The following is a 27944-nucleotide window of genomic DNA, read 5'->3' as shown; positions in this document are numbered from 1 at the left end:
CTCTAAACTCAAAGGATGTTAGTCACATTAACTCCAAGGCCATACTGTAGTCAGGCCAAATATCCTCTCCCTCTTTTTTATCTAACTCTAATTGGGTCTAGCTAAGTCACTCTGAAAAGCAAGCCAGAAATGACACAATGAATTCAACTAACAGGATGAGACACGCCCTAAATTTGAATAATCTGAACCTTCTCCTTTTGTTAAATTTATAAAGAAGAAATCAAGTCCAAAGTGAAATCCTCTTCCTACAGATATTAAGCTCTAAACATTAAATTCAAAAATCCTTCCCTCCCCAGTTATTTCCAGCTAGATGGGCCTCACTCATAGATCTGGGGAAACATTCCAGGTTCAGGGACAGAAGAGTGTGCCTATTTCTGGGAGTTCTAGAGGCTCATCCCTGATGCTGCTTGACCACCTTGACCCGCTTATTTCCAGGAGTCCCTCATTTTACAGGGTGCTTGGGGACATGCTAAGAAAACTCCTCATCTTCTTTCGAGTAAGGGCAGTGTGTGCTGGTAAATCTTTAATAACTGGTTCTCTGTGTGGGGTGAGGAATGGGGTAGGAAATTATGGCATCCGCCAGATTCCATAGTGTAAATACTTGTAAGATGGCTAGTTTCAGGTTACCAGTTTGACATAACTGAAGGTAGAACTGAGAAAAGATGTGCACAAATGGCTACTGGGTAAGAGAATCCCACTCTGGCAATGGGTTGAGATCCTGGCTCTTCCTGAGTATCAGTCCTCTCTTGCTGAAAACACCTTCCAGAGCACAGTTTTTAGTTTTCCACCAAAGGACCAATTCCTTTGGTAGAGAGGAGAAGGCTGAGACCCAAGAGGTCACACAAGACTTTCCCAAGTTCACACAGCTAATAAATGGCAGAGCTGGGATTCAAACCCAGGATCCTGATGTCATGCCTAGTGATCATTTCACCAGACCACAGATGTTTTTTCCCATTAGAGCATTTCTCTCATCCCTCCCCAAGCCAGAGCATCAAGTACCTTAGTACTCTCCCCAAGAGTATTATCCAGAAAGGTTGTGATATTAGCAGTCACACTTAATTGTGAATTTCAGCCCCTAGGTTTTCTCTCACAGAGGTTTTTGCATTCTTAGGAGTCTGAATGGAAGGCTCTTTTCCTGGCTTAGTGATTTCAGGTTTCAGGGATCAGGTAAAAGAGAGATTATTTTTAGAAATCACAATTTGTGACAGGAACCAGCCCAGTGTGGCAGGAGAGGCCAGTCCATAGAGTGCTCATATGCCAAGGATTTTCCTTGACCCTACCCCACCCCCAGAATATTATTATGCTATTGTCATTTCATTAATGTTCACATAATATCATAAGCATCTTGAACAATGGTTGAGAGCACAGATTCCAGAGTCAGACTGCTTAGATTCAAATTCCCACCCTGCCATGGACCTGGGGTGAGTCAGTTTCTCTCTACATTAGTCTCCTTGCCTCTAAAATAGCAAGAATTATAATCCCTACTTCACAAGCCATCGGAGGTTTTAAAGGAGTTATTGTAAAATATTTAACAGTACCTTCACCATGTATAATAATAAGCACCACAAGCAGGTCATCTTCACATTTCATAACTGTTGAAGCTCATGCTCAGGGCAGATGGCTTGCCCATGAAGGTGCCCTTGTAGCTGGGCAGGAACGGGAGCCCTGGGTCTTTGCACCACACCACAGAGGCATCAGGGCCTGCTGCTACCCCATGTCAGCTTGCTTTTTCTCTCCCTTTCCAAGGTACATCATTCTCATGACACTCCAAGACCGGAACGAGAAGCTCTTCTACCGAGTGCTGACTTCGGATGTGGAGAAGTTCATGCCTATCGTGTACACACCCACCGTGGGGCTGGCCTGTCAGCACTACGGCCTCACCTTCCGCAGGCCCCGGTGAGCCCCGTGGAGTGAGGGTTCCGGGAGGGGCTGCCTCATAGAGGGGAATAAATTCTTTCCACCGGCCGGGCGCGGTGGCTCAAGCCTGTAATCCCAGCACTTTGGGAGGCCGAGACGGGCGGATCACGAGGTCAGAAGATCCAGACCATCCTGGCTAACACGGTGAAACCCCGTCTCTACTAAAAATACAAAAACTAGCCGGGCGAGGTGGCGGGCGCCTGTAGTCCCAGCTACTCAGGAGGCTGAGGCAGGAGAATGGCGTAAACCCGGGAGGCGGAGCTTGCAGTGAGCTGAGATCCGGCCACTGCACTCCAGCCCTGGCGACAGAGCGAGACTCCGCCTCAAAAAAAAAAAAAAAAAAAAAAATTCTTTCCACCGTTCATGCATGTATGGGACCCTGGAGGCTAACTCCTGACTGGGTCAGTGGTCCAACAAAAAGACATTTGATTTTAAGCATTTGCTCAGGAAAATGACCCCGTAAGCAGATAAATGAGCAGAAAGAGTAGCTAGCAAGGGGATATCGAATCTTCTTCACTTCCAAATAATAAATGCCCAGCATGCTCAGAGTTGACCTGAGAGAGTTCAGGTTGTATTTCTCCCATTATCTACCTATCACTTCTCTCGCCCTCTCTGGTCATCTCCAAAGTACCAACAGCTCTCCTGCCAATTCGGGCCAATGAATAATGGAGTGTTGGATACCAAAGACTGAATTTTTTTGCTGTCTCGAAAAACCAGCATATCTTCCTTCAGGCTTGACTCAGATTCTACTTTAAATGTCATTTTATTAGACAAAATTTTGGCACTCCATTTTCTTTCAAAGCCAAAGAATTTTGAGCAGTTTTCTAAAGCAATCAGTTTTTTTTCATAATGACTTCAGAATATATGTTTAAAAAAAAGAAAAAATGGTAGGGTCCTTGGGGGAAGTTGCCTTATAATCATAAATACATCGTTCTAGCACTAATGTTAAAAGAGCTACCCAGTTTATTATATGTAATGGAACATTGTGCTAGTCTACGTTCAAATACGTAACATACTGTGCACAGATGTGTAATTTACATTTATGTAGAATTTGTAAGTCAGTGTTTATAAATCACACGTTATATGGGGAACATGTAATCATAAATTCAAAACGGCTTTAATTTAGAAAAACAATCTTCTAGTTTTGTAGCTAGCATTTGGGTTGAATATTACAAGATGGTTACAGTGTGTTCCCAATGCCCGTCCTGTTTCTTTCTGGGTCCCACTGTTACCACTGGCAAAGGACAGCACATCAAACCTCATCCTGATGGTGGTGTGTCTGGCTGTTGCAGCAGACACGTCCTCATCACTCAGAACAGCTAAGCTTTTGCAAACCTATAGAGGCCCACTATGCCAGGGCCCCATAACAGTTCTGGTCTTCAACATGCTTCTTTCAACAAGAAAGAGACTCCTATTCTCTTATTCCCATTCCCGAAACCAATAGTGTCAGAGACATTAGGAGCTGATGGTACATTTCTGAAGGATATGGGACTGTATGTACTTCCCTGTTCCTATGCAGAAATGATCCTTTCTGCACAGATCAGCTCATGGCATTTCATCTGAAGCATTTAGCAGCTCCCTAGGGCTTAAAGAATCAAGACCAACACTTTGATAGATCTAAGCCTGTCACAGCCCAGCTCTGAAATTCAATGTTCTAGCTACTCTGATCTGTTCTCCATGCCCAAGTACACCAATGTTCTTCTCCATGCCTATGCACATATGGTCCTGTCTGCCTCAAACTCCTGCATCTCCCCTTTCCTTGGTCTCCACTCATCACAATTCAGGTTATCCTTCAAGGCCCATCCCAAGGGTCAACTTCTCCATGGAGCCCTCCCCCATCCCCTCAGGCTGAACTGACCACCCCTTTTTTGGCCTCCTCAAAATCCATTACACATACTTCTTCTATCCCATAGTTTTCTTCTTTGTTTTTCATGTTTTTAGTTATTGTTTGTATATAACTCTCTTCTACTAGAATACAAACTTCTTGAAGGGGCAAGAAACATGATGGATCAGTTGTGTATTCTAGACCAATACGTGGCAAGTAATTGTCACTCAGTTGGGAAAGTAATGCTGTGTACTCACTGTGAAGAATTAGTTCTTTGCAGTCAGCCCCAAATTTTAATCTCCTTGACCCTGGGTGATTTTCTTATCTTCTCTCTGCCTTAATTTCCACATTTATGAAATCGAGGTAACAATACTACCTACTTCAATCATTATGAGGGTAAAATGAGAAGTGTGGATCAGGTACCTGGCAGAAAATTGGAACCAGATAAATGTCAGTGTCTATTTCTCTTCAGTAACTATTGCAGAAAGGAGAAAGGATTAATAGATGTAGAGTCATATTATACATTGCATGTTTAAATATTTACCAAGAAAGTAGAATCATTGAACATGTAACAAACTAACACTTTTAACTTCAGAAGGAAACCGAACCCAAGATTATGCAAACATATACAATTTTGCTTTTCCAGAACCAGCTTTTTCCTGAAGAAGACCTTTATCCCCCTAAGGCAAGATTAACCATCTCCCCTGACTAAGATCTTATGGAAATTCAAGTCTATCCCACTCTGGCCCCTATTGCCAGGATGTGTGGAAGCCCTCACTCCGTAAGCTCCTATGGAAACTAGATTGTAGTGGCTTCAGTTGGTTCCAGATAAACTAGTATCAGGGTCAGGACCTTGCATATGCAACAGGCTTGTGAAAGCAGAATTTGCCTCCAGAGCCCACTCCAGAATCCAAGGAAACCACCAGGACTGAATTTACATATCTTAACTCATTTAATTATTACAACCTCCCTAGGAGTTAGGCCCTATTTTTATCTCAATTGCAGATGGGAAAACTGAGGCACAGGGAAATAACTTACCCAAAGTCACATATAGTTTATAACCAGCAAAGCCAGGGCCCAACCCAATCTGAACCAAAGTGTGGACAGGCAACCACCACACTACACTGACTCTTATAGTTTAGGACTGTGCACAGCTGGTGGGCATTCTCGGTGGGATATCGTTGCAGCTCCAGGAATGTTTGACTGCTCAGGGGTCTCAGGTGGGGATTGCTAGATACCATTTCTAGAGCTCTCCTGGGAGGAATTGATCCAGCAAGGTCCGAGGGCCTGCAGCTGGGTGAGCTTGAGGCAGGCTTGGGCAGACTTAACCGTCTTCTTGAATTAGTCCCTCACACTCTTGGTTCAGACTTCCCGAATATGTTGTGCACAAACCCTTCTTCAGATGATTACCCAATTAAGTTATTTGACATGTGACATTCTGAGTTGTTGCTCTAGGTTTCCATTTGGCTGCTTTCCAGGTGTGGATTCCACACCTGCCTTGTTCCTGAGGGAAATAAAAGTTTGGGCTCCGCCCAAGCCCTGAACTTCATCTGAGACCTGGCTTGGACTTACTTTGTGGATTAGCATCTGAAGGGAGGACAGTCCCGAGGCCGAGAGGGAGAGAGCCAGCGCCTTCTCAGTTTCTGAAATGATAAACACTCCTGCCAGGTTCCCAAGAACAATGAAGTCCTCTGTAAAATGTCTGGCCCCCCACCAAAGCTAATTACATCCAGCTGATGCTAAAATTGAGCCGTCAACCTGCCTAGGGCTCTGCATCACCTCACAACCAGGGAAAGAGTATCTCAGGGGCACCTGAGTGTCCCTGGGCAGATAGGCACCACAGAAGGTTCTGGGCTCTGGTGGAGCCTCCTCTGCCTCATCCTGCCTCTCACCTGACACATTCTCTGCATGCGCCTCCATGAGCCTGGCTTAAGGGAACGCCCCCTGAAGATCAGTCACTAGTGTGTGAGCTGGAAGAGGTGAAAGCCAGAGGTGAGGCTGGGTGGAGGCCGAGAGAGAACTCAACACAGAGGAAAGGGGTGGGGAGGAAGCCAATATGGGGTCCAGTGTCAGTAAATACTCTCCCTTTCCCAGGCCACATCACTCTTGACCAGCCCTGTCTTCACATGCCTCATCCTTTTGGGCTCCAAGCAATGTGCTGCACCCGCCTGTAAACCTAACATTTCCCAGCTTTGGTATAGGTCCAACCCGTATGGGTGATGGAGATCTGAAAGAAAACATTATGACACTTGTTAAAGATGGTAAGGCAGACTTTATTCAGGAGCTGGAGAGCAGGGGACTACGATAGACATATAACTATGGCAGAGGAGTCTTGCAGTGAGGGAGAGAGATTGGACTCAACTCTGACTCCAATAAGGACAAATGGGGATTTATAACCCAGGAACAGCATGGGGGGCAGTGCTTAGAAATTACTAGGAGGAAACATCAAGAATAGGGGGTTTCTGGTTAAATTGATAGGATGGGATTATTGCTGAAGGCAGGCCAGAGTCCTGAGATAACAAGGGTGGCAAGTCACCAAAGGTAGGTGGAGGATTTTAGCCAAACCGACTTAGCAGGATTCTTGCTCAAACTGGATTCTGCAAGGACAGGAAAGGAAACCCAATGTCTGACCTAGTCAGAGGAGACTCAGGAGCCCAACTAAAGCTTTGGTCAAAGGAGAGTCTTTGTCAGAGGGCTGGGTTGTAGGTAGTAGAAGCAGCACAGACTTTGAAGCCAGGCACTCTTGGCCTTGAATCTCAGCTCCTGATGACTTTTGGCAATTAATTTAGCACCTCGTCAGCCTCCTCATATGTAAAATGGAAATCACACCTATTCACATGGCTGCTTGGGAAGATTCAGTGAGATTCCAAATGTAAAGGGCCTGGCCCTAGTAAGAGCTCAGCAGCTATGATCTGCTTGACCCAGGACCCCCAGGAGTTGTCATCTACTCAGTCACCCCACCGAAGAATACACACTGTAAACCTGCTGAGGCCACCCAGTCCTCTGACGTACTGCCACACTCTGTTGTTTGATTCAGACCTGAAATCATCTGTACTTGCACTTAATTAGCAAATCATTAGCAAGTATGTGTGAGGAATTAGAGATCGGGCTGTGATGAGTTAGAAAGGTGAGGCTGGGAAGTGGGACTTCGTTTTATATAGTCGGAGGCTCTGTGGAAAGTACCTGAAGATGTATTTGGACAAAGCCAGCAACCCTTGGCCCTGAGCCAAGCTGCTGTCTTTCTTATCTGCAAACAGGTGGTCTTCTGCACACCGGCCAATAACATATATACAGGATATTAACAGTTACCATTTATTGAATGCATGTACTTCTCATGGGAGGGATGTGGTCTAGCTATTTTGTGTGCATTATTGTTGAGCCCTACAACAACCTCTTGAGGTGCTTATTATTTCATTGAGATGAAAATGAAAGCTAACTTATCTAAGACAATCACAGCTGACCCACAGCCAATTTCCTGTGTTATATTCCTGAATTCATAGTCCAGTTTCTGCTTGGCCCTGGTAAACATGACACCTCATTCTGGCCTTCACTTAAACTCCCTTGCCAGATAGGTCTGCACCCAGGAGGGGCACACACATGTGTGCACACACACACACACTCACACTTGGGAGGCATAGCATATCACATTGGACAGAGCACTTGGGCTGGAGTCAGAGGTAGTGGTTCAGCCCCCTCATCTAAATACCATGTGGTCTTGGAGCCTAGCTACTCCACTGCAAGTTCGGATCACAGGAACTATCCACCTTGTGGGATCATTATGAGGGTCAGAAGGGCCAAACGCATGTGAACATGCTTTATCAATTGTAAAGTTCTTCATAAGCTTAAAGCAGGGGTATTACTTTTTCATCTCTTCTTCCCCCTCACCCCATACCTGTAAGAGGATATGGTTAAAGTTCACATTCACCTCCTTGGAGTTTCCTGCTTCCTGCTCAATATGTCTGGTATGCTTCATTTTCTTGCATTGGAACCTTCTTGTCTTCAGCCACCTCCACCAGCAACCCTCACGTGCACATGCATGTGCACATATACCCAGAGCGACCCCTGGGACATGAATCACATGCCTCTGCTTCCTAAATACCCACTGGAGCCCATTTCCAACTCTACGCAAGACCAATGAATGTCAACACTTTGACCAAAGCCACTCTGGAAAACAAAGACAACCTTGCCCCAGTAAATGGAGAGACCACTCACACCCAGGGCATGGTTTTTGAGCACATCACAGCACAGTTCCAACCCAGCTGTCCATTGATTGGGAATATGCACAAACACACACACATACTCCCAGGACAACTGGGAGGCAAGCAGGAAGCAAGGACTGCATCATCACACCAGCCTCCTGCCCAATCTCAGGGCACCAAAGCACCGATTCCTTTGGCCAAGACTGCTTGACATTCCAATTCCACCCACACTCTGCTGCCAGACTTTCAGCTATGCTGCTGGAAAGGCTTTCTTGAGTAGAGTGTGTGCAAGGCCTGCAGCCGGTTCTGGTTAATGTCTCATCTGGCTCTTTTAGTCCCTTGTCCTTGGCTGTTATAGGGAGATCACTGGATTGGGAGTCAGGAGTTCTGGGTTCTACCCCTCAACCATCCCCTTTCTGGCTACAACTCCTTAGGCAAGTCACTTAGCTCATTAGCCTCTAGTAACAGTGGTAGTGTTCTGCTGCATGGCTTCCATGATCTCCTCTAGCTCTAACATTTTATGATCTAGTAACCCAAACTCTATAACCAAGTTAGAAATAGATCTTTAAGTGATCCATGGTAATATTATGCAACCAAACCTAAGTTTCCCCACCTGTAAAATTAAAAGGGTCTAGTTAGAGCACCAATTCTCAGTCCTGGCTGTGCACTTGAAGTGTCTAGGGAGCTGGAAATCAGAATCCCTGAAGTGGAGCCCAGGCATCTCTGGTTTTCAGAAGCTCTTCAGAGGACTCTAATGGGCAGCCAGGGCTGAGAACTGCTGAGCTGGGTGTTCCCTGAAATTCCTTACAGCTTGAATCTTCTGTGACTTTTAGGGAGTTGATAATCTGCATCCCATATTTTCCAGCCCATCCCAACCTGGAAGTACTCTTGAAGGTTGAGGTCATAATAAGATAACAGAGCCTTCGTCTCCAACTCAACTTTCAGTAAGCCAAATTGTTCAGCCCCACCACCCAAGCTCCCTCATCTCACTCACAGGATTGGTGGGGGAGTTCTACATCTGCCATCCTCCTCTCTCCCCCAATTTCCTCTCAGTACACAAGTTCCTTTCACTACACAGAAGTCTCACTTCCAAGTTTCACTCTTATTCTCTTGACTCCCCCATGTAATCACCTACTTTGTAATGGTAATAGCTGCCCACTCATGTGATGGCAATAATTGATTAGATAGGAGCAAACATCTGGCTCAAGGGTGGTTAATCATTTAGGTAACCGTGTGACCAGTGTGGCCTGGCTCAAGAGATGCACTGGGCCAGTTAATGTCCTTTTCAGGAATTTGAAATGAGACATGATAGAAGTCATATAGAAAGAATTTTCCACTTGGGAAGAAAAATTAAAGCAAAAAGGATACCCTGGTTTAGACTTTAGAGTTAGGTTGTGATAGGCCAATGGCAAATGCCAGCTGAGAAGGAACAGAAAATAATAGAGCTGGAAGTAAAGGAATATTTTGGAGAGAGGAGATAAGGGCAGATGGGAGAGAAACAGGGAAAAACACAGAGGGAGTGGCCCCTCAAGCTGCCTCAGTTCATGACAGCTTTCCATTCCAGTTCCTGTCCAAAACTTTACAATAGGCACTCTTTCTCCAGGGGTAACTTAAGTGAACTTCTGCCTTAGGTAACTAGAACAGCCAAACTGAAAAAAGAGCTATGAAATCAGATAGATCTAATCCCTTGTGAATAGGCTGGATGGAGCTAACAGGTTAAAGTAAGTATCTCAACTTTAGTGAGCATTAAATTCACCTGGAGGGCTTATTAAAACAGAGTGAGCAAGTCTGGGAGGAGACCAGAGAATTTATGTTTCAACGAGGTCCAGGTTATGTTGATGCTTCTGGCCAGGGACCACACTTTGAGAACCACCAGACGAAAGGATGATGAAAGGCAGCTCACTGCAAAGTGAACAGAAACCATGGGAAGGAGGTAGGAGTAGTAGATATTTCCACGGTCCACTGTACATTAGTAGATGGAGCTGGGAGTCATGAAATATGGGTTCCTGTCATGAACTAGCAGCGTGACCTATAATCCCTCCCCCTTTCTGGACCTCACTTTCCTCATCTATAAGGTGATGATATTGGTAGGTGATCTCAGGGCTCCTTCCAACCCTCGCAGTCTTTCATTTTTTCTTGCAGATTGGAGCACCGTGGCTACAAATTTGCCTCTGAGGTTTTTGGCATTTAAGGGAGGAAAATGCAAAAGTAAATGAAAACATACTTTTCATTTTCAGACAAGAAAAAGCTTGCAGGCTTATCTGCAGAAGTGTCATTTTTTCGCTGAGAGCTCTGATTCACAAATGGGCACCTTCCCAGACAGACCAGCTGGGCAATCCAGAATCTGTCATGGATTATTTGATGCCGCGACTTGGGAATTGATGCCGGAATAGATCTTAGGAAGGTGGCAGGAGAAGGAGTCCTTCCAAAGCATAAGGTTGTTCAGCTGTTATTTGACATGAATGTCACATGGAGTAAGTAAGTGAATTGTATCTAGATCCCACATTGCTGAAATACTTTGGAACAGAGGTAGAGGAGAGAAGGAACATTTATTTTTGTGTCTGAATTATACAAATTTCAATCACTGAGGGAATTAGCTTGTTTTTTTTAGTGAAAGCTTTGAGATTTGCATCTGAAAAAGTGAGTTTGTGCTTAAATGCATGTGACCTGCCTGGGACTTTAATATCCAGAAGGTGCAGCTTGCTCTCGGGAAAGGACAGACACTCCTCAGCCATCCATGAGTTTGGGTGGGAGTGAAGGTGGCAATGTCTGAGCAGCCCCCACAAATGCAGAGATTATGTTTTCCTTACTTAAATGGGATACAGATGAACTTCATTAACTAGAACAGGATGTTCTGGGTTGACTTCCTTTAGCCAAAGGCATTATTCCCTGGCAATTTAAACAAACTGACTTTTGTTTCTTTTTTATCTGGCTCTGTCCTTTTCCTCCTTTGTCCCTGGCAATCACAGCCATGGTGATCAAAAGGATAGGTGTGGGGAGAATTTCCTAGCCCTGACAAGGAAATACGTACATGCAAGCCGGAGTTGAGTGGACCATTCCTCAGATGATCTTAATCTCCCATTGACCTATAAAATGCACTCAATGTTCCGTTTGCTCACACGGAGTTTCGCCTAAAAAGAGTGGCTTTTTTTGTTGTTGTTTTGTTTTGAATTATTTATTTAATTTATTTTTATTTTATTTTATTATACTTTAAGTTCTGGGGTACATGTGCAGAATGTGCAGGTTTGTTACATAGGTATATACATGGCATGGTGGTTTACTGCACCCATCAACCCGTCATCTACATTAGGTATTTCTCCTAATGTTATCCCTCCCACAGCCCCCCATCCCCTGACAGGCCCTGGTGTGTGATATTCCCCACTCCCCGGTGTCCATGTGTTCTCATTGTTAAACTCCCACTTCTAAGTGAAAACATGCAGTATTTGGTTTTCTGTGCCTGTGTTAGTATGCTGAGAATGATGGTTTCCAGCTTCACCCATGTCCCTGCAAAGAACATAAACTTATCCTTTTTTATGGCTGCATAGTATTCCATGATGTATATGTGTCACATTTTATTTATCCAGTCTATCATTGATGGGCATTTGGATTGGTTCCAAGTCTTTGCTATAGTGAACAGTGCTGCAATAAACACATGCATGCGTGTGTCTTTATGGTAGAATGATTTATAATCCTTTGGGTATATACCCAGTAATGGGATTGCTGGGTCAAATTGTATTTCTGGTTCTAGATCCTTGAGGAATCGCCACACTGTCTTCCACAATGGTTGAACTAATTTACACTCCCACCAACAGTGTAAAAGTGTTCCTATTTCTCCACATCCTCCAGCATCTGTTGTTTCTTGACTTTTTAATGATCACCATTCTAACTGGCATAAGATGGTATCTCATTGTGGTTTTGATTTGCATTTATCTAATGACCAGAGATGATGAGCTTTTTTTCATATTTTTATTGGTGGCATTAATGTCTTCTTTTGAGAATTGTCTGTTCATATCTGTCACCCACTTTTTGCTGGGGTTGTCTGTTTTCTTCTTGTAAATTTGTTTAAGTTCTTTGTAGATTCTGGATATTAGCCCTTTGTCAGATGGATAGATTGCAAAATTTTTCTCCCATTCTGTAGGTTGTCTATTCACTCTGATGATAGTTTTTCTTGGCTGTGCAGAAGCTTTTTAGTTTAACTAGATCCTGGTTATCAATTTTGGCTTTTGTTGCCACTGCTTTTGGTGTTTTAGTCATGAAGTCTTTGCCCTTGCCTATGTCCTGAATGGTATTGCCTAGGTTTTCTTCTAGGGTTTTTATGGTTTTAGGTCTTATATTTAAGTCTTTAATCCATCTTGAGTAAATTTTTGTATAAGGTGTAAGGAAGGGGTCCAGTTTCAGTTTTCTGCATATGGCTAGCCAGTTTTCCCAACACCATTTATTAATAGGGAATCCTTTCCCCATTGCTTGTTTTTGTCAGGTTTGTCAAAGATCAGAGGGTTGTAGATGTGTGGCATTATTTCTGAGGCCTCTGTTCTGTTCCATTGGCCTATATGTCTGTTTTAGTACCAGTACCATGCTATTTTGGTTACTGAAGCCTTGTAGTATAATTTGAAGTCAGGTAGCATGATGCCTCCAGCTTTGTTCTTTTTTCTTAGGATTGTCTTGGCTATATGGGCTCTTTTTTGGTTCCATATGAAATTTAAAGTAGTTTTTTTCTAATTCTGTGAAGAAAGTCAATGGTAGCTTGATGGGGATAACATTGAATCTATAAACTACTTTGGGCAGTATGGCCATTTTCACAATATTGATTCTTCCTATCCATGAGCATGGAATGTTTTTCCATTTGTTTGTGTCCTGTCTCATTTCCTTGAGCAGTGGTTTGTAGTTCCCCTTGAATGGGTCCTTTACATCCCTTGTAAGTTGTATTTCTAGGTATTTTATTCTCTTTGTAGCAATTGTGAATGGGAGTTCACTCATGATTTGGCTTTCTGTTTGTTTATTATTGGTGTATAGGAATGCTTGCGATTTTTGTACACTGATTTTGTATCCTCAGACTTTGCTGAAGTTGCTTATCAGCTTAAGGAGATTTTGGACTGAGATGATGGGGTTTTCTAAATATACACCATGTTATTTGCAAACAGAGACAATCTGACTTCCTCTCTTCCTATTTGAATACCCTTTATTTCTTTCTCTTGCCTGATTGCCCTGGCCAGAACTTCCAACACTATGTTGAATAGGAGTGATGAAAGAGAGCATCCTTGTCTTGTGCTGGTTTTCAAAGGGAATGCTTCCAGCTTTTGCCCATTCAGTATGATATTGGCTGTGGGTTTGTCATAAATAGCTCTTATTATTTTGAGATACGTTCCATCAATAGTTTATTAAGAGTTTTTAACAGGAAGGGGTGTTGAATTTTATCGAAGGCCTTTTCTACATCTATGAGACAATCATGTGGTTTTTGTCATTGGTTCTGTTTATGTGGTGGATTACGTTTATTGATTTGTATATGTTGAACCATTCTTGCATCCCTTGGATGAAGCCAACTTGATCATGGTGGATAAGCTTCTTGATGTGCTGCTGGATTTGGTTTGCCAGTATTTTACTGAGGATTTTCGCATCGATGTTCATCAGGGATATTGGCCTGAAAATGTCTTTTTTGGTTGTTGTGTCTTTGCCAAGTTTTGGTATCAGGATGATGCTGGCCTAATAAAATGCGTTAGGGAGAAGTCCCTCTTTTTCTATTGTTTGCAATAGTTTCAGAAGGAATGGTACCATTTCCTCTTTGTACCTCTGGTAGAATTTGGCTGTGAATCTGTCTAGTCTCAGACTGTTTTTGGTTGGTAGGCTATTAATTAGTGCCTTAATTTTAGAACTTATTATTGGTCTATTCAAGGATTGGACTTCTTCCTTGTTTAGTCTTGGGAGAAGGGTGTAGGTGTTCAGGAATTTATGAATTTCTTCTAGATTTTCTAGTTTATTTGTGTAGATGTGTTTATAGAACTCTGATGATAGTTTGTACTTCTGTGGAATCAGTGGTGATATCTCCCTCATCATTTTTTATTGTGTCTATTTGATTCTTCTCTCTTTTCTTCTTTATTAGTCTGCCTAGCAGTGTATTTATTTTGTTAATGTTTTCAAAAAACCAGCTCCTGGATTCACTGACTTTTTTTTAATGGTTTTTTGTGTCTCTTATCTCCTTCAGTTCTGCTTTGACCTTAGTTATTTCTTGTCCTCTGTTAGCTTTTGAATTTGTTTGCTCTTGCTTCTCTAGTTCTTTTAATTGTGATATTAGGGTGTCAATTTTAGATATCACCTGCTTTCCATGTGGGCATTTAGTGCTATAAGTTTCCCTCTAAACACTGCTTTAGCTGTGTCCGAGAGATTCTGGTACATTGTGTCTTTGTTCTCTTGATTTCAAAGAACTTATTTATTTCTGCCTTTATGTTATTATTTACCCAGTAGTCATTCAGGAGCAGGTCGTTCAGTTTACATGTAGTTATGCAGTTTTGAGTGAGCTTCTTAATCCTGAGTTCTGATTTGATTGCACTGTGGTCTGAGAGACTGTTATTATTTCAGTTTTCTTGCATTTGCTGAGGAGTGTTTTACTTCCAATTATGTGGTCGATTTTAGAATAAGTGCAATGTGGTGCTGAGAAGAATGTATATTCTATTGATTTAGGGTGGAGAGTTCTGTAGATGTCTATTAGCTCCACTTGGTCCAGAGCTGAGTTCAAGTTCTGAATATCCTTATTAATTTTATGTCTCATTGATCTGTCTAATATGACAGTGGGGTGTTAAAGTCTCCTACTATCATTGTGTGGGAGTCTAAGTCTCTTTGTAGGTCTCTAAGAACTTGCTTTATGAATCTGGGTGCTCCTGTATTGGGTGCATATATATTTAGGATAGTTAGCTCTTCTTGTTGCATCAATCCCCTTTACCATTATGTAATGCCCTTCTTTGTCTTTTTTGATCTTTCTAGATTTAAAGTCTTTTATCAGAGACTAGGATTGCAACCCCTGCTTTTTTTGCTTTCAATTTGCTTGGTAAATCTTCCTCCATCCCTTTATTTTGAGCCTATGTGTGTCTTTGCATGTGAAATGGGTCTCCTGGATAAAGCACACTGATGGGTCTTGACTCTTTATCCAATTTGTCAGTCTGTGTCTTTTAATTGGGGCATTTAGCCCATTTACATTTAACATTAATATGGTTATGTGTGAATCTGATCCTGTCATTATGATGCTAGCTGGTTATTTTGCCCATTAGTTGATGCAGTTTGTTCATAGTGTCGATGGACTTTACATTTGGTATGTTTGTGCAGTGGTTGGTACCTGTTTTTAATTTCCATATTTAGTGCTTCCTTCAGGAGCTCTTGTAAGGCAGGCCTAGTGGTGACAAAAACTCTCAGCATTTGCTTGTCTGTAAAGGATTTTATTTCTCCTTCACTTATGAAGCCTAGTTTGGCTGGATATGACATTCTGGGTTGAAAAATGTTTTCTTTAAGAATGTTGAATATTGGCTCCCATTCTCTTCTGGCTTGTAGGGTTTCTGCAGAAAGATCCACTGTTAGTCTGATGGGCTTCCCTTTATGGGTAAACCGACCTTTCTCTCTGGCTGCCCTTAACATTTTTTCCTTCATTTCAACCTTGGTGAATCTGATGATTATGTGTCTTGGGGTTGCTCTTCTCACGGAGTATCTTTGTAGTGTTCTCTATATTTCCTGAATTTGAAAGTTGGCCTGCGTTGCTAGGTTTGGAAAGTTCTCCTAGATAACATCCTGAAGAGTGTTTTCCAACTTGGTTCCATTTTCCTCATCACTTTCAGGTACACCAATCAAACATAGGTTTGGTCTTTTCACATATCCCATATTTCTTGGAGGCTTTCTTCATTCCTTTTCATTATTTTTTCTCTAATCTTGTCATCACATCTTTTTCCATTAAGTTGATCTTCAATCTTTGATATCCTTTCTTCCACTTGATCAATTCTGCTATTGATACTTGTGTATTGTTCACGAAGTTCTCATGCTGTGTGTTTCAGCTCCATCAGGTCATTTATGTTCTTCTCTAAACGGTTATTCTAGTTAGCAATTCATCTAACTTTTTTTCAAGGTTCTTCGCTTCCTTGCATTGGTTAGAACATGCTTCTTTAGCTCAGAGGAGTTTGTTATTACTCACCTTCTGAAGCCTACTTCTGTCAATTAATCAAACTCATTCTCTGTCTAGTTTTGTTCCCTTGCTGGCAAAGAGTTGTGATCCTTTGGAGGAGAAGAGGCATTCTGGCTTTTGGAATTTTCAGCATTTTTGCGCTGGTTTTTCCTCATCTTCGTGGATTTTTTCTACCTTTGGTCTTTGATTTTGGTGACCTTCAGATGGGGTTTCTGTGTGGACGTCCTTTTCGTTGATGTTGATGCTATTCCTTTCTGTTTATTTGTTTTCCTTCTACCAGTCAGGCCCCTCTGCTGCAGGTCTGCTGGAGTTTGCTGGAGGTCCACTCCAGACCCTGTTTGCCTGGGTATCACCAGTGGAGATTGCAGACCAGCAAATATTGCTGCCTGCCCCTTCCTCTGGAAGCTTTGTCCCAGAGGGGCACCCACCAGATGCCAGCCAGAGCTCTCCTGTATGAGGTGTCTATTGACCCCTGCTGGAAGGTGTCTCCCAGTCAGGAGGCATGAGGGGTCAGGGACCCACTTGAGGAGGCAGTCTTTTCCTTAGCAGAGCTCGAGCACTGTGCTGGGAGATTTGCTGCTGTCTTCAGACCCAGCAGGTAGGAACGTTTAAGTCTGCTGAAGCTGTGCCCACAGCTGCCCCTTCCCTGAGGTGCTCTGTCCCAGGGAGATCAGAGTTTTATCTATAAGCCCCTGACTCGGGCTGCTGCCTTTCTTTCAGAGATGCCCTGCCCAGAGAAGAGGAATCTAGAGAGGCAGTCTGGCTACAGTGGCTTTGCAGTGCTGCAGTGATCTCCACCCAGTCCGAACTTCCCAGCAGCTTTGTTTACACGGTGAGGGGAAAACCACCTACTCAAGCCTGAGTAATGGCAGACGGCCCTCCCCCCACCAAGCTCAAGTGTCTCAGGTCGACTTCAGGCTGCTGTGCTGGCAGTGAGAATTTCAAGCCAGTGGATGTTAGCTTGCTGGGCTCTGTGGGGGTGGGATCCACTGAGATAGACCACTTGGCTCCCTGGCTTCAGCCCCTTTTCCAGGCTAGTGAACAGTTCTCTCTCTCTGGCGTTCTAGGCGCCACCGGGGTATGAAAAAAAAAAAAACACACCTGCAGCTAGCTCGCTGTCTGCCTAAACAGTCGTCCAGTTTTGTGCTTGCAACCCAGGGCCCTGGTGGCAGAGGCACCAGAGGGAATCTCCTGGTCTGAAGGTTGTGAAGACAGTGGGAAAAACGTAGTATCTGGGCCACAGTGCACTGTTCCTCATGGCACATTCCCTCATGGCTTCCCTTGGCTAGGGGAGGGAGTTCCCTGACCTCTTGCACTTTTTGGATGAGGTGATGCTCCACCCTGCTTCAGCTTGTCTCCATGGGCTGCATCCGCTGTCTAACCAGTCCCAATGAAGTTAGCCAGGTATCTCAGTTGGAAATGCAGAAATCACCCGCCTTCTGCATTGATCTCACTGGGAGCTGCAGACTGGAGCTGTTCCTGTTTGGCCATCTTGCCAGCCACTTTGATAGTGGCTTCTTAAGAGAAGCTGCAAGCAGTGCAAATGTTCTGGGGTAGAGGAAGAGTAAAGGATCATTGAAAAGTGAAGGTTGCCTTGCCAGAACCTCAGCTGACCAGCCCTTAAAATGCATTATTATTTTCATGTCCTTGTGTTAATCCATGTATCTACTGTAAATTTCCCTTGCAAATTTCCTTTGTGCTCTGGAGTGGTAACATTGAAATCTTTATCTATGAACTGATTTCTTATAGACTCTTAATCCAGCATTTCCCAAGCCCATAGGGATTTGGATTTAGGAAGGACTGGTTTTGTTTCATAGAGGATGTGAAGGAATAGATCAGGAAGGTCCTATCTGGGGTGTATCATACCAAACCCCTATCCACTCCACTGGGGGTGGCATCAGGTTCAAGAGGCCGAAGAAGAGACCCAGAGCCTTGGGTCAAGACATGGGGCTTACATATGAGAGAGAGTGTCCAGTAGCGGTAGGCTGGATAGGAGAACCACTGTTCCAGTGGTGGCAGGCTGAACAGTAGAACTGCAACCGCTTGCAACAACAACAACAAAAAAGCATGCAGTTTATGTAGCATTTTCACTTAACCACCTTTCCCTGGCAACCATCATTCAACCCAGAACTTGGGGCCTCTATTGCCTGTATGGCCTGTTTTCCACAGGACGAGACAGGGGCTCAGATGTTCCTTATAGACAAGGAATGAATCTCCGGGTTGGCCACTTCCAGATTCCCTAGCTCAGAACAGACATTCAGGTGCATCTGCCATACTGAGTCATTCAGGGTATGCTTAAGTTATTGCTATCAGATATCTTTACCATACAGCTTGCCAGAGATGGAAACAAGGCTCAGGCAGAGTGCCCTAGTGAGGTGTTGTCAGCATTGTCCAGATTTTTTTTTTTTTAAGCTCATCAGCTATCTTTAGTGTTACTATATTTTATATGGGGCCCAAGACAATTCTTCTATTTTCAGTGTGACCCAGTGAAACCAAAAGGTTGGACAGCCGTAGTCCAGAAGATTACTGATGGGGATATATGAAAAGACTAAAAGGACAAAGAATAATGTGGGTGGTGGAAGATGGATTTCTGCAGCTTCACACAGTGTATGTGATCTCATCTCCTGAAATACAAGCTATAGGAGAGGAGGAGCTGTGCATTGTTCTTGATCTAAACCTTGAAAGAAGGATTTTGATTCACATTGGGAAGATGGCCCAGCAGAGTCTCTGACATACAAAGATTTACTGGATGAGTTCCAAGCAGAAGAAAATGCATGGGCAAGGCTATAGGCTGGAACAAGCCAAGAATCATAGACTCTCAGGATTGGGAGTGTAAGGGACACTGCTGGTTTCCTCTTCCTCCTTATTAACAACCCCAATTTTTTCAGTTATCCATCTTCCTCCAAATGGTCATGCACTTTGAGGGAGTCTTGGCCCTTTCCAGAATCAACCTTAGGTCTCAAATCCCAGCCATCATAGTGTTGTGGTCTCTTGTCAGTGATTACTTTAGGTGTAGATATATAACCTAATTCTGGCCAAAGAAATGTGAGAGTGATTTGCCAGAGGACTTCTGGGAAAAGCTTTCCTCATCACAAGAAAGCCCCTCTTCTTCCCTGGACATTTCCTGGGTAATGGCTCCACTGGCCAGGGTAGGGAAGGTAAGGCCGGATGTAGGGCAAAGTGAGGAGTTTGGATTGGATCAGGGATCATGATGCACTTTCCAGTGGGGTAGGCTGTAATTTGAAAGCAAGTTTTGAGGAGGTTAATTCTCAAGAGGACTAAAGAGGAGAGTCCACTGGGAGCTATAATACTAACTGAAGTATGAGGAGGGAAGAGCCTGATGGGTTCCTAGGTGTGGAAATGAGAGGTGGAAATCCAAGAGGCCAAGAAAGAGGAGTCTGTGGTATGTGGGCGTGAGGTAGATGTGAAGGTGAAAGTGAGAGGAAGAATTGTCAGATTGCGAACTGTGTTGTGGTGGACTGACAGTTGTGGGAAGTTGAGCTTGGGCTCCAGAAATGGAACAATGATTATAACAACTACTACCACCTCCTTTTACTGAAAATAACTTTAAGGTAATAAAGTTGTGTTTATTATCACCTAAGGCCATATGACAAGCAAGTGGCAGGATTCAAATCTGAATCTATTCTATTCCAAGGACTTTCCTTGTTCCATATTGAAATCCCTCAGTCCTATATTGTTAAAACTCAGCATTTCTGAATTATGTGTGTCCCCATAAATATGCTCCTTCTCCCGAAACAACCACAAGAAAGCAAACACATTCCTAAAGTGAATGAAATCAGCAACAGGTATCTGAAGGAGACCATGTGTATCAGTCTCAGGGCTAGAATCCCTTGCAAGGAGATGGAGTGAAATGGGTTTGTGAATTTCCATGCCACATCAAAGTGCCATGTTAAAGAGCCTCAGCAAGAAAGCCAGGGCTTGCACCTTGGGCAGGTTCTTCAGACCTGCACAGGCAGAGCCTTTTAAGTACACACCAAAAACTTCATGGAGCTCCTGCTCTCATGATGCCCCCTTGAGTGGGTGTCAGGATGTTTAATGGCCTGCACATTTTGAAACCTCCCTGCACAGCTTATGGAGCACTCTAGCCAACACAGATGTTACCTGTGTGCCCCTGCAGCCCACTCCTGAACACTCCTAGACAACTCCCTGCACTGGGTTCCAAGACAGGCTGAGATATTTGCCTCCTAAGAGACCTTTGAAAAGAAAGATCTCTTCAGGAAGCCTGACATGGGAACAGATGGAATTGATTAGCTTTTAAGAGACACTTGAGCTCTGCATTTCTGCAGGTTTGCCTTTCCTAGTAGCATACACTGAGAGGTTCATGAAGCTATAAATCAATCAGCTCAAATCAAGGCCAAGGGGAGAAATGGCTCCTTGCCCCATGGGCAGGGCACAGGCACAAGTCGGTGTAAATGATAGGACTAGAATTCAGGTTTCCTCCCTCTTATTTCAAAAGTTTTACTTCTCTCCATTGTGCACATGATAGTTATTCTCTCCACTATTTGAATCAAACTTAATTTGCAATTATTATATTTATGTAGCACTTCAAACTGTTAGGGTGAACTCAAATGCAATCCTGCCAACTGCCCTGTGCAACAGACAAGGCAGCCCCCTTCCACACAAGGAAATAGAGAATTCAGGAAATTCACTGACTCCCCCAACCTGTACAAATAGAGAGAGAGCTGAACCTAGGGTTGGAGTTTCTGTTTGCCTCCAGCACTCTTTCTGCTACTAAGCTATAAACTTCCAGTGGTCAGGAGACAAATTTGTTTGCTCATCATTTTATACCCAGCATCTAGCACAGAGCCCTCCACACAGTTCTTGTCAGATGGAAGGAAGGATGGATGGAAGGAGTAGTGGATAGATAGAAGAAATTCTGAGTTTTATTTTTCTGATAACTTCCAATAGAATCCTAAAGGAGTGAGCTTCTATTATCCATGGCTCCTTACTTAAAGACAGAGCTCTAACTCTGTAACTTTGTTTAAAATGCATTGTGTGTTAAATTTTTTAAAAAATGAATGTAAAAAGTGGTTTGATTCCTTTAAGGATCTTCAGCAAGAAGACTTGTGTAGGGCTTAGTGGGCATTCAGTAAATGTTTCTGAAACTTAATTGGATTTAAATGCTAGGATGGGGAGATAAAAGTAGTTTCAAAACGTTTCTATTACCAGGATAAAGGATAGACTTTATCCATTATTTGCAAAGTAACTTTACCCCCAAATCCAGCCTATCAGTTGGGGAGAAATCAATAGCTAGAGTGAAATGAGATTATGTCCTACACTTCCAGAATCCTTGGTTCTGGAAAATTAATAACAATGTCCAATCCTCATCACAAATGAGGTTCCATAGATTTTCCTGGCCTGCCGCTGCAGGATGGACCCTGGGTAAGCCAATCCATGCTTCTCATGTGCAGCCAAGTGGAGGACATAGATGTGATGTTGTCATGGTAACATTTTTACTAACTAGAAGAATAGATGAAGCTACAGTGAACCTCCTTGGATTGTAAGGGGGTGGGAGTGGAGGTAACGAGTAGTAAGGAGCAGAGAAAATTACATTTTACTAGGCAAAGAAGATGCAAGAAGCTTGAATTCAAGTAATAGCAGAACAAATACAGGTAAAATGCTGGCTAAAATAATTAAGATAAATAGGTAAATGATTTTGATTATTGAACTGAGAAGGCAGTGTTTGAGAGTAAATCTCTACCTAGGCCAGTGGTCTTAAACCTCCGTTAAGAATCCACTCATGAAAAATTACAGACTCCAGCCCTCTTGCCAATTCTGATTCATTGTGTCAGGAGTAGGGCCCAAGAGTCTCCATTTTAAAACTACTTACAATTTATTCTCCTGCAGGAAGCTTACTCTCCACACAGCTAACAGATGGGCCATATTTTCTTAAACATTACCCTGGGAAAACACAAAGCATCAGAGAGCAAACCCAAGTGGAAGTCCACTCAACTATTCTCACCTTGTGGAAAAACTTAGGGAGGATAAAGGCTGCTCTCTACTAAGGCCTACTTAAAAAAAAAAAAAAAAAAAAAAGACAAAGGCAGAGCTTAATTAGTTGGTGATTGATAAGAGTTGTTTCCCAAATAAGCGACTTTAGTTTAGACATTGTACCTTCTTTTGATTTTACATTCTACCATATACTTCATTAATTGATTAATTGATAGAACCCAGCAGTTGTTTGCTTTGCCTGATGCCCTTTCTCCACTCTCCCCAACTGACAAACCCTGTTTAACCTTCCTCAAATGTCCTCATCTCTTGCCACCTCCTTAGTCTCTGTTCTTCCTCCCTCCCTCGGAGAATACTTTGCTCGCTCTTCTATGTCTGTTCATGGTGCCATTTGCTAATACTCCATTGTAGAGCTGCTGTATTATAATACAGTAGCTATTTACAGATCTACTCTATCACTCTCCGCTTTGTCAGACAAGGAGCTCATCAGACGTGTATCATATTCCTCTTTGTATCTTTGTCTTTTCCCTTTCATAACTCCTACTATGGCATTTGCCATATGGTAAGATGAATGAATAAATAAATGAATGGAGTGGATATAAGTTACATGAGGGCAGGAACTTTTGTCTTTTTTTTTTTATCAAAATAAGTAAATATCCCAAGTGCTTAAAAGAGTACCTATTACATAGAAGACTTTAATAATTCATAAACCGGTGCTTCAGCTTACACAGCCAAGAGAAACGAAAGAATGCGCTTGTTGTGTTTCTCAGCATTACAGCATAAATTGTTCATAGTGGCACCAATATTGTCACAGTCTCTTGCACAGATTAAGAATGAGATCCTTATTTGACCTTTCTGTCATTGAAGAGTTTAGGGTTTGGCAGTATAGACCTAAGGTGTTCTAATACCAAAAAAAGTAGTAATATTGCAAGCATATTGCTCATACCCACATAATTTAGATCAGGTCAACCTTTTTTAAGCCTTGTTCATTATATTCCTCTACTACTGAGACACCTGGGATGTGAAGAATTATCTAAGATAGTTTGTATGGAATAAAAGTAAAAATAGCTTTATTTCCTGAATATTTACTAATAGGTTGGTGCCAAAGTAATTGTGTTTTTTGCTATAATGCATTTCCAGTGATATGAAATGTAGCACATACAATTATGTACAATATATAATATCTGATAATGATAAACAACTCTGTTATTAGTTTATTTACTGTACTATGCTATATCATTATTTTAGAGTATACTCCTTTTGCCATTAAAGTAATGGCAAAAGCCACAATTACTTTTGCACCAAGCTAATAAATGTGATGGGCATTCATTTATTTGTGTTATCTTCCATCAATGTTTTATAATTTTCAGTATACAGATCTTTCACCTCCTTGTTTAAGTTTATTCCTTAAGCATTTTTTATGACATTATAAATGGGATTGTTTTATTAATTTTTCTGGACGGTTCATTGTTAGTGTATAGAAACACTCCTACAGGTTTTGTGTTTATTTTGTGTCCTGTAACTTTAGTGAATGTATCAAACAGTTTTTTAACGGAGTCATTAAGGTTTTCCATGTATAAGATGATATTGTCAGCAAAGAGAGACAATTTCACTTCTTCCTTTCCTATTTGGATGCTTTTTTTTTTTTTTTCCCCCCGCTTGCCTAATTGTTCTGGCTAGGACTTCCAGCATAATGTTGAATAGAAATACTAACAGTGGGCATCCTTGTCTTGTTCTTGATCTTAGAGGAAAAGCTTTCAACTTCTCACCATTGAGTATGATGTTAGCCATGGGTCTTTAGTATAGTATGATGCTAGCATATAATTTTTATTGTGTTGAGGAATACCCCTTCTATACCTAATTTGTTGATGGTTTTAATGGTGAAAGAATGTTGAATTTTCTCATGCTTTTTCTGTATCTATTGAGATGATCATATGTGTTTCGTCCTTCTTTCTATTAATATGGTGAATCACATTAATTGATTTACCTATGTTGTACCATCCTTGCATCTCAGGGATAAACCCCATTTGATCATGGCAAATGATCCTTTTAATGCACTGCTGAATTTGATTTGCTAGTACAGTCATACACCACATAACAATGTTTCGGTCAATGAAGGACAACATATACAATAGTTGTCCCATAAGATTATAATGGAGCTGAAAAATTCCTATCACCTAGTGATGCCACAGCACGAAGCATTACTCATGTGTTTGTGGTGATGCTGACATAAATCCAGTGTGTTTCCAATCATATAAAATACAGCCCAAACAATTATGTACAAAACATAATACCTGATAATGATAAACAACTCTGTTGTTGGTTTATTTACTATACTAAACTATATCATTATTTTAAAGTGTACTCCTTTTACTTATTAAAAAAAAAAGTTAGCTGTAAAACAGCCTCAGGCAGATGCTTCAGAGGGCATTTCAGAAGAAGCCATTGTTATCGTAGGAGATGGCAGCTCCATGCATATTATTGCCCCTGAACGCCTTTCAGTGGAACAAGGTATAGAGTTAGAAGATAACGATACTGATGATCCTGACCTTGTGTAGGCGTGGGCTAATGTATATGTTTGTGTCTTCATTTTTAACAGAAAAAAAAAAAACTTTTAAAAAGTAAAAGAAAATTAAATAGAAAAAAGCTTATAGAATAGGGATATAAGGAAAGAATATATATTTGCACAGTTGTGCAGTGTGTGTTTTAAGCTAAGTGTTATTATTATTATTATTATTATTATTATTATTTTGAGATGGAGTCTTGCTCTGTTGCCAAGGCTGGAGTGTAATGGCATGATCTCGGCTCACTGCAATCTCCACCTCCTGGGTTCAAGCAATTCTCCTGCCTCAGTCTCCCGAGTAGCTGGGACTACAGGCATGCGCCACCCTGCCCCACTAATTTTTGTATTTTTAGTAGAGGAGGGGTTTCGCCATGTTGGCCAGGCTGGTCTCGAACACCTGACCTCAGGTGATCTGTGAGCCTCAGCCTCCCACAGTGCTGGGATTACAGGGGTGAGTCACCTCGCCCAGCCTAAGCTAAGTGTTATTTTAAAAGTGTTAAAAAGAAAAAAATTAACTTAAAACTGTATAAAGTAGAAAAGTTACAGTAAGCTAAGGTTAATTTATTATTAAAGAAAAATTTTTTGAAAAAACTTAGTGTAGCCTAAGTATACAGTGTTATAAAGTCTACAGTAGTATACAGTAATGTCCTAGGCCTTCACATTCACTCACCTCTCACTTACTGACTCACCCAGGGCAACTTCCAGTTCTGCAAATTTCATTCATTGTAGGTGCCCTATACAGGTGCACCATTTTATATATATGCGCCACATTTTTACCATACTTTTTTAATGTTTGGGTGTTCAGATACACAAATATTTACTATTTTGTTACAATTACATATAGTAGTCAGTATAGTAACATGCTGTACATGTTTGCAGCCTAGGAGCAATAGGCTATACCACATAGCCTAGGTGTGTAATAGGCTATACCACGTAGCCTAGGTGTGTAATAGGCTATACCATCTAGGTTTGTGTAAGTGCACTTTATGGTAACTGCACACAATGATGAAATTGTCTAATGATGCATTTTCCAAAACATATATCCATTGTGACTGTATTTTGTTGAAGATTTTTATATCTGTATTCATCAAGGATATTAGCCTATAGTCTTCTTTTCTTTGTAGTGTCCTTGTCTGGCTTTAGTATCAAAGTAATGCTGGCCTTATAAATGAGTTTGGAAGCATTTCCTCCTCTTTTTGGAAGAATTTGAGAAAGACTGGTATTAGCTCTTCTTTAAATATTTGGTAGAATTCAGCAGTGAAGCTATCTGGTCCTGGGTTTTTCTTTCATGGGTGACTTTTGATCACGGATTCAATATCCTTACTCACTCTTAGATCTGTTCATATTTTCTATTTCTTCATGATTCAGTCTTGGCAGGTAATATGTTGCCAAGAATTCATCTGTTTCTGGTAGGTTATCCAATTATTTGATATATAATTGTTCATAACAGTCTTTTATGATCTTTTGTATTTCTGTAGTATCAGCCATAACATCTTCTCTTTCATTTCTGATTTTGAGTCTTCTCTTTTTTTTTCATAGTATAGCTAAGGGTTTGTCAATTTTGCTTATCTTTTCAAAAAACCCAACTCTCAGTTTTGTTGATTTTTTCTATTGTTTTTCTAGTCTTTACTTCTGTTCTATCTTTGTTATTTCCTTCCTTATGCTAACTTTGGGCTCAGTTTGTTCTTCTTTTTCTAGTTCCTTGAGGTATAAGATTAGGTTACTGCTTTGTGAGTCTTTTTTTTTTTTTTTTTTTTTTGGAGACCCCATCTTGCTCTGTCACCCAGGCTGGAGTGCAGTGATGCGATCTCAGCTCACTGCAACCTCTGCTTCCTGGGTTCAAATGATTCTCCCACCTCAGCCTCCTGAGTAGCCGAGATTACAGGAGCCTGTAACCATGCCCAGCTGATTTTTTAGTAGAGATAGGGTTTTGCCATGTTGGCCAGGCTGGTCTGGAACTCCTGACCTCAGGTGATCCACCCACCTTGGCCTCCCAAAATGCTGGGGTTACAGGTGTAGCCACCATGCCAGGCCCCTTTCTTCTTTTGTGATGTAGGAGTTTATTGCTATAAACTTTCCTCTTAGAATTGCTTTTGTTGCATCTCATAAGTTACATTATGCTATGTTTCCAGTTTCATTTATCTCAAGGTATTTTTAAATTTCCCTTTTGAATTTCTTCTTTGACCTATGGGTTGTTCAGAGTTTGTTGTTTAATTTCCACATATTTAAATTTTCCAAAATTCCTCCTGTTACTGATTTCTAGTTTTATATCATAGTGATTAGAAAATATACTTTCCATAGAGAGGATTTCAACATCCTTAAATTTGTTAAGACTTGCTTTGTGGCCTAACATATGATCTATCCAGGAGAATGTTATGTGTGCATTGGAGAAGAATGTATATTCTGTTGCTGTTGAAAGAAATGTTCTGTATATGTCTGTAGATCCATTTTGTTCAAAGTGTAGTTCAAGTCGAATGTTTTCTTATTTTCTGTCTGATCTGTCTATTATTGAAAGTTGCATATTGAGGTCTTCCGCTATTATTGTATTGCAGTCTATCTCACCCTTCAGATATTTTAATATTTACTTTATGTATTTAAGTTCTCCAAGGTTAGGTGCAAATATATTTATAGAAGTTATATCTGCTTGATGAATTGACTCCTTTATCATTATATAATGATCTTTGTCTCTTTTTTATATACTAAGTTTTTGACTTAATATCTATTTTGTCTGATATAACTAACCCATGTTCTCCTTTGGTTTACATTTGCATGGAGTATCTTTTTCCATCCTTCCACTTTCAGTCTCTGTTTGTTTTTTGTTTTTTTTTGAGACAGAGTTTTGCCCTTGTTGCCCAGGCTGGAGTGCAATGGCACGATCTCAGCTCACTGCAACCTCTGCCTCCCGTGTTCAAGCAATTCTCTTACTTCAGTCTCCCTCAGTAACTGAGATTATATGCACCTGCCATCACGCCTGGCTAATTTTTGTATTTTAGTAGAGACAGGGTTCACCATATTGATCAGGCTGGTCTCAAACTCCTGACCTCAGTTGATCCACCCACCTTGGCCTCCCAAAGTGCTAGGATTACAGGCATAAGCCACCACACCACCACACCCAGCCTCTGTGCGTTCTTAAAGGTGAACTGAATCTCTCGTAGGCAAAATATAGTTGGGTCTTTCTTTTTTACCATTTAGCCACTCTATGCCTTTTGATAGAATAATTTAATTCGTTTACATTCAAAGTAATTATTGGTAACTAAGGACTCACTACTGCTATTTTGTTAATGGTTTCCTGGTTGTTTTGTGGATCTCTCT

General features: G+C 41.7%; 1 protein-coding gene across 2 annotated transcripts in view; it reads left to right on the top strand.

The window, feature by feature from the left end:
- Positions 1-27944, top strand: part of ME3 (malic enzyme 3) — a 217670-nt gene that overhangs the window by 100155 nt on the left and 89571 nt on the right. For both annotated transcript variants that reach the window (XM_033206860.1, XM_033206859.1), the window contains exon 4: positions 1747-1896. In XM_033206860.1, coding sequence (XP_033062751.1) covers positions 1747-1896 — 150 coding nt within the window. The remainder of the gene's footprint in view (positions 1-1746; positions 1897-27944) is intronic.

This window comes from Trachypithecus francoisi, unplaced genomic scaffold, assembly GCF_009764315.1.
Source record: "Trachypithecus francoisi isolate TF-2019V2 unplaced genomic scaffold, Tfra_2.0 Lachesis_group8, whole genome shotgun sequence".
NCBI lineage: Eukaryota > Metazoa > Chordata > Mammalia > Primates > Cercopithecidae > Trachypithecus > Trachypithecus francoisi.
Note: the sequence above shows the minus strand (reverse complement) of the source record. Positions and strands in the feature narration are given on the sequence as shown.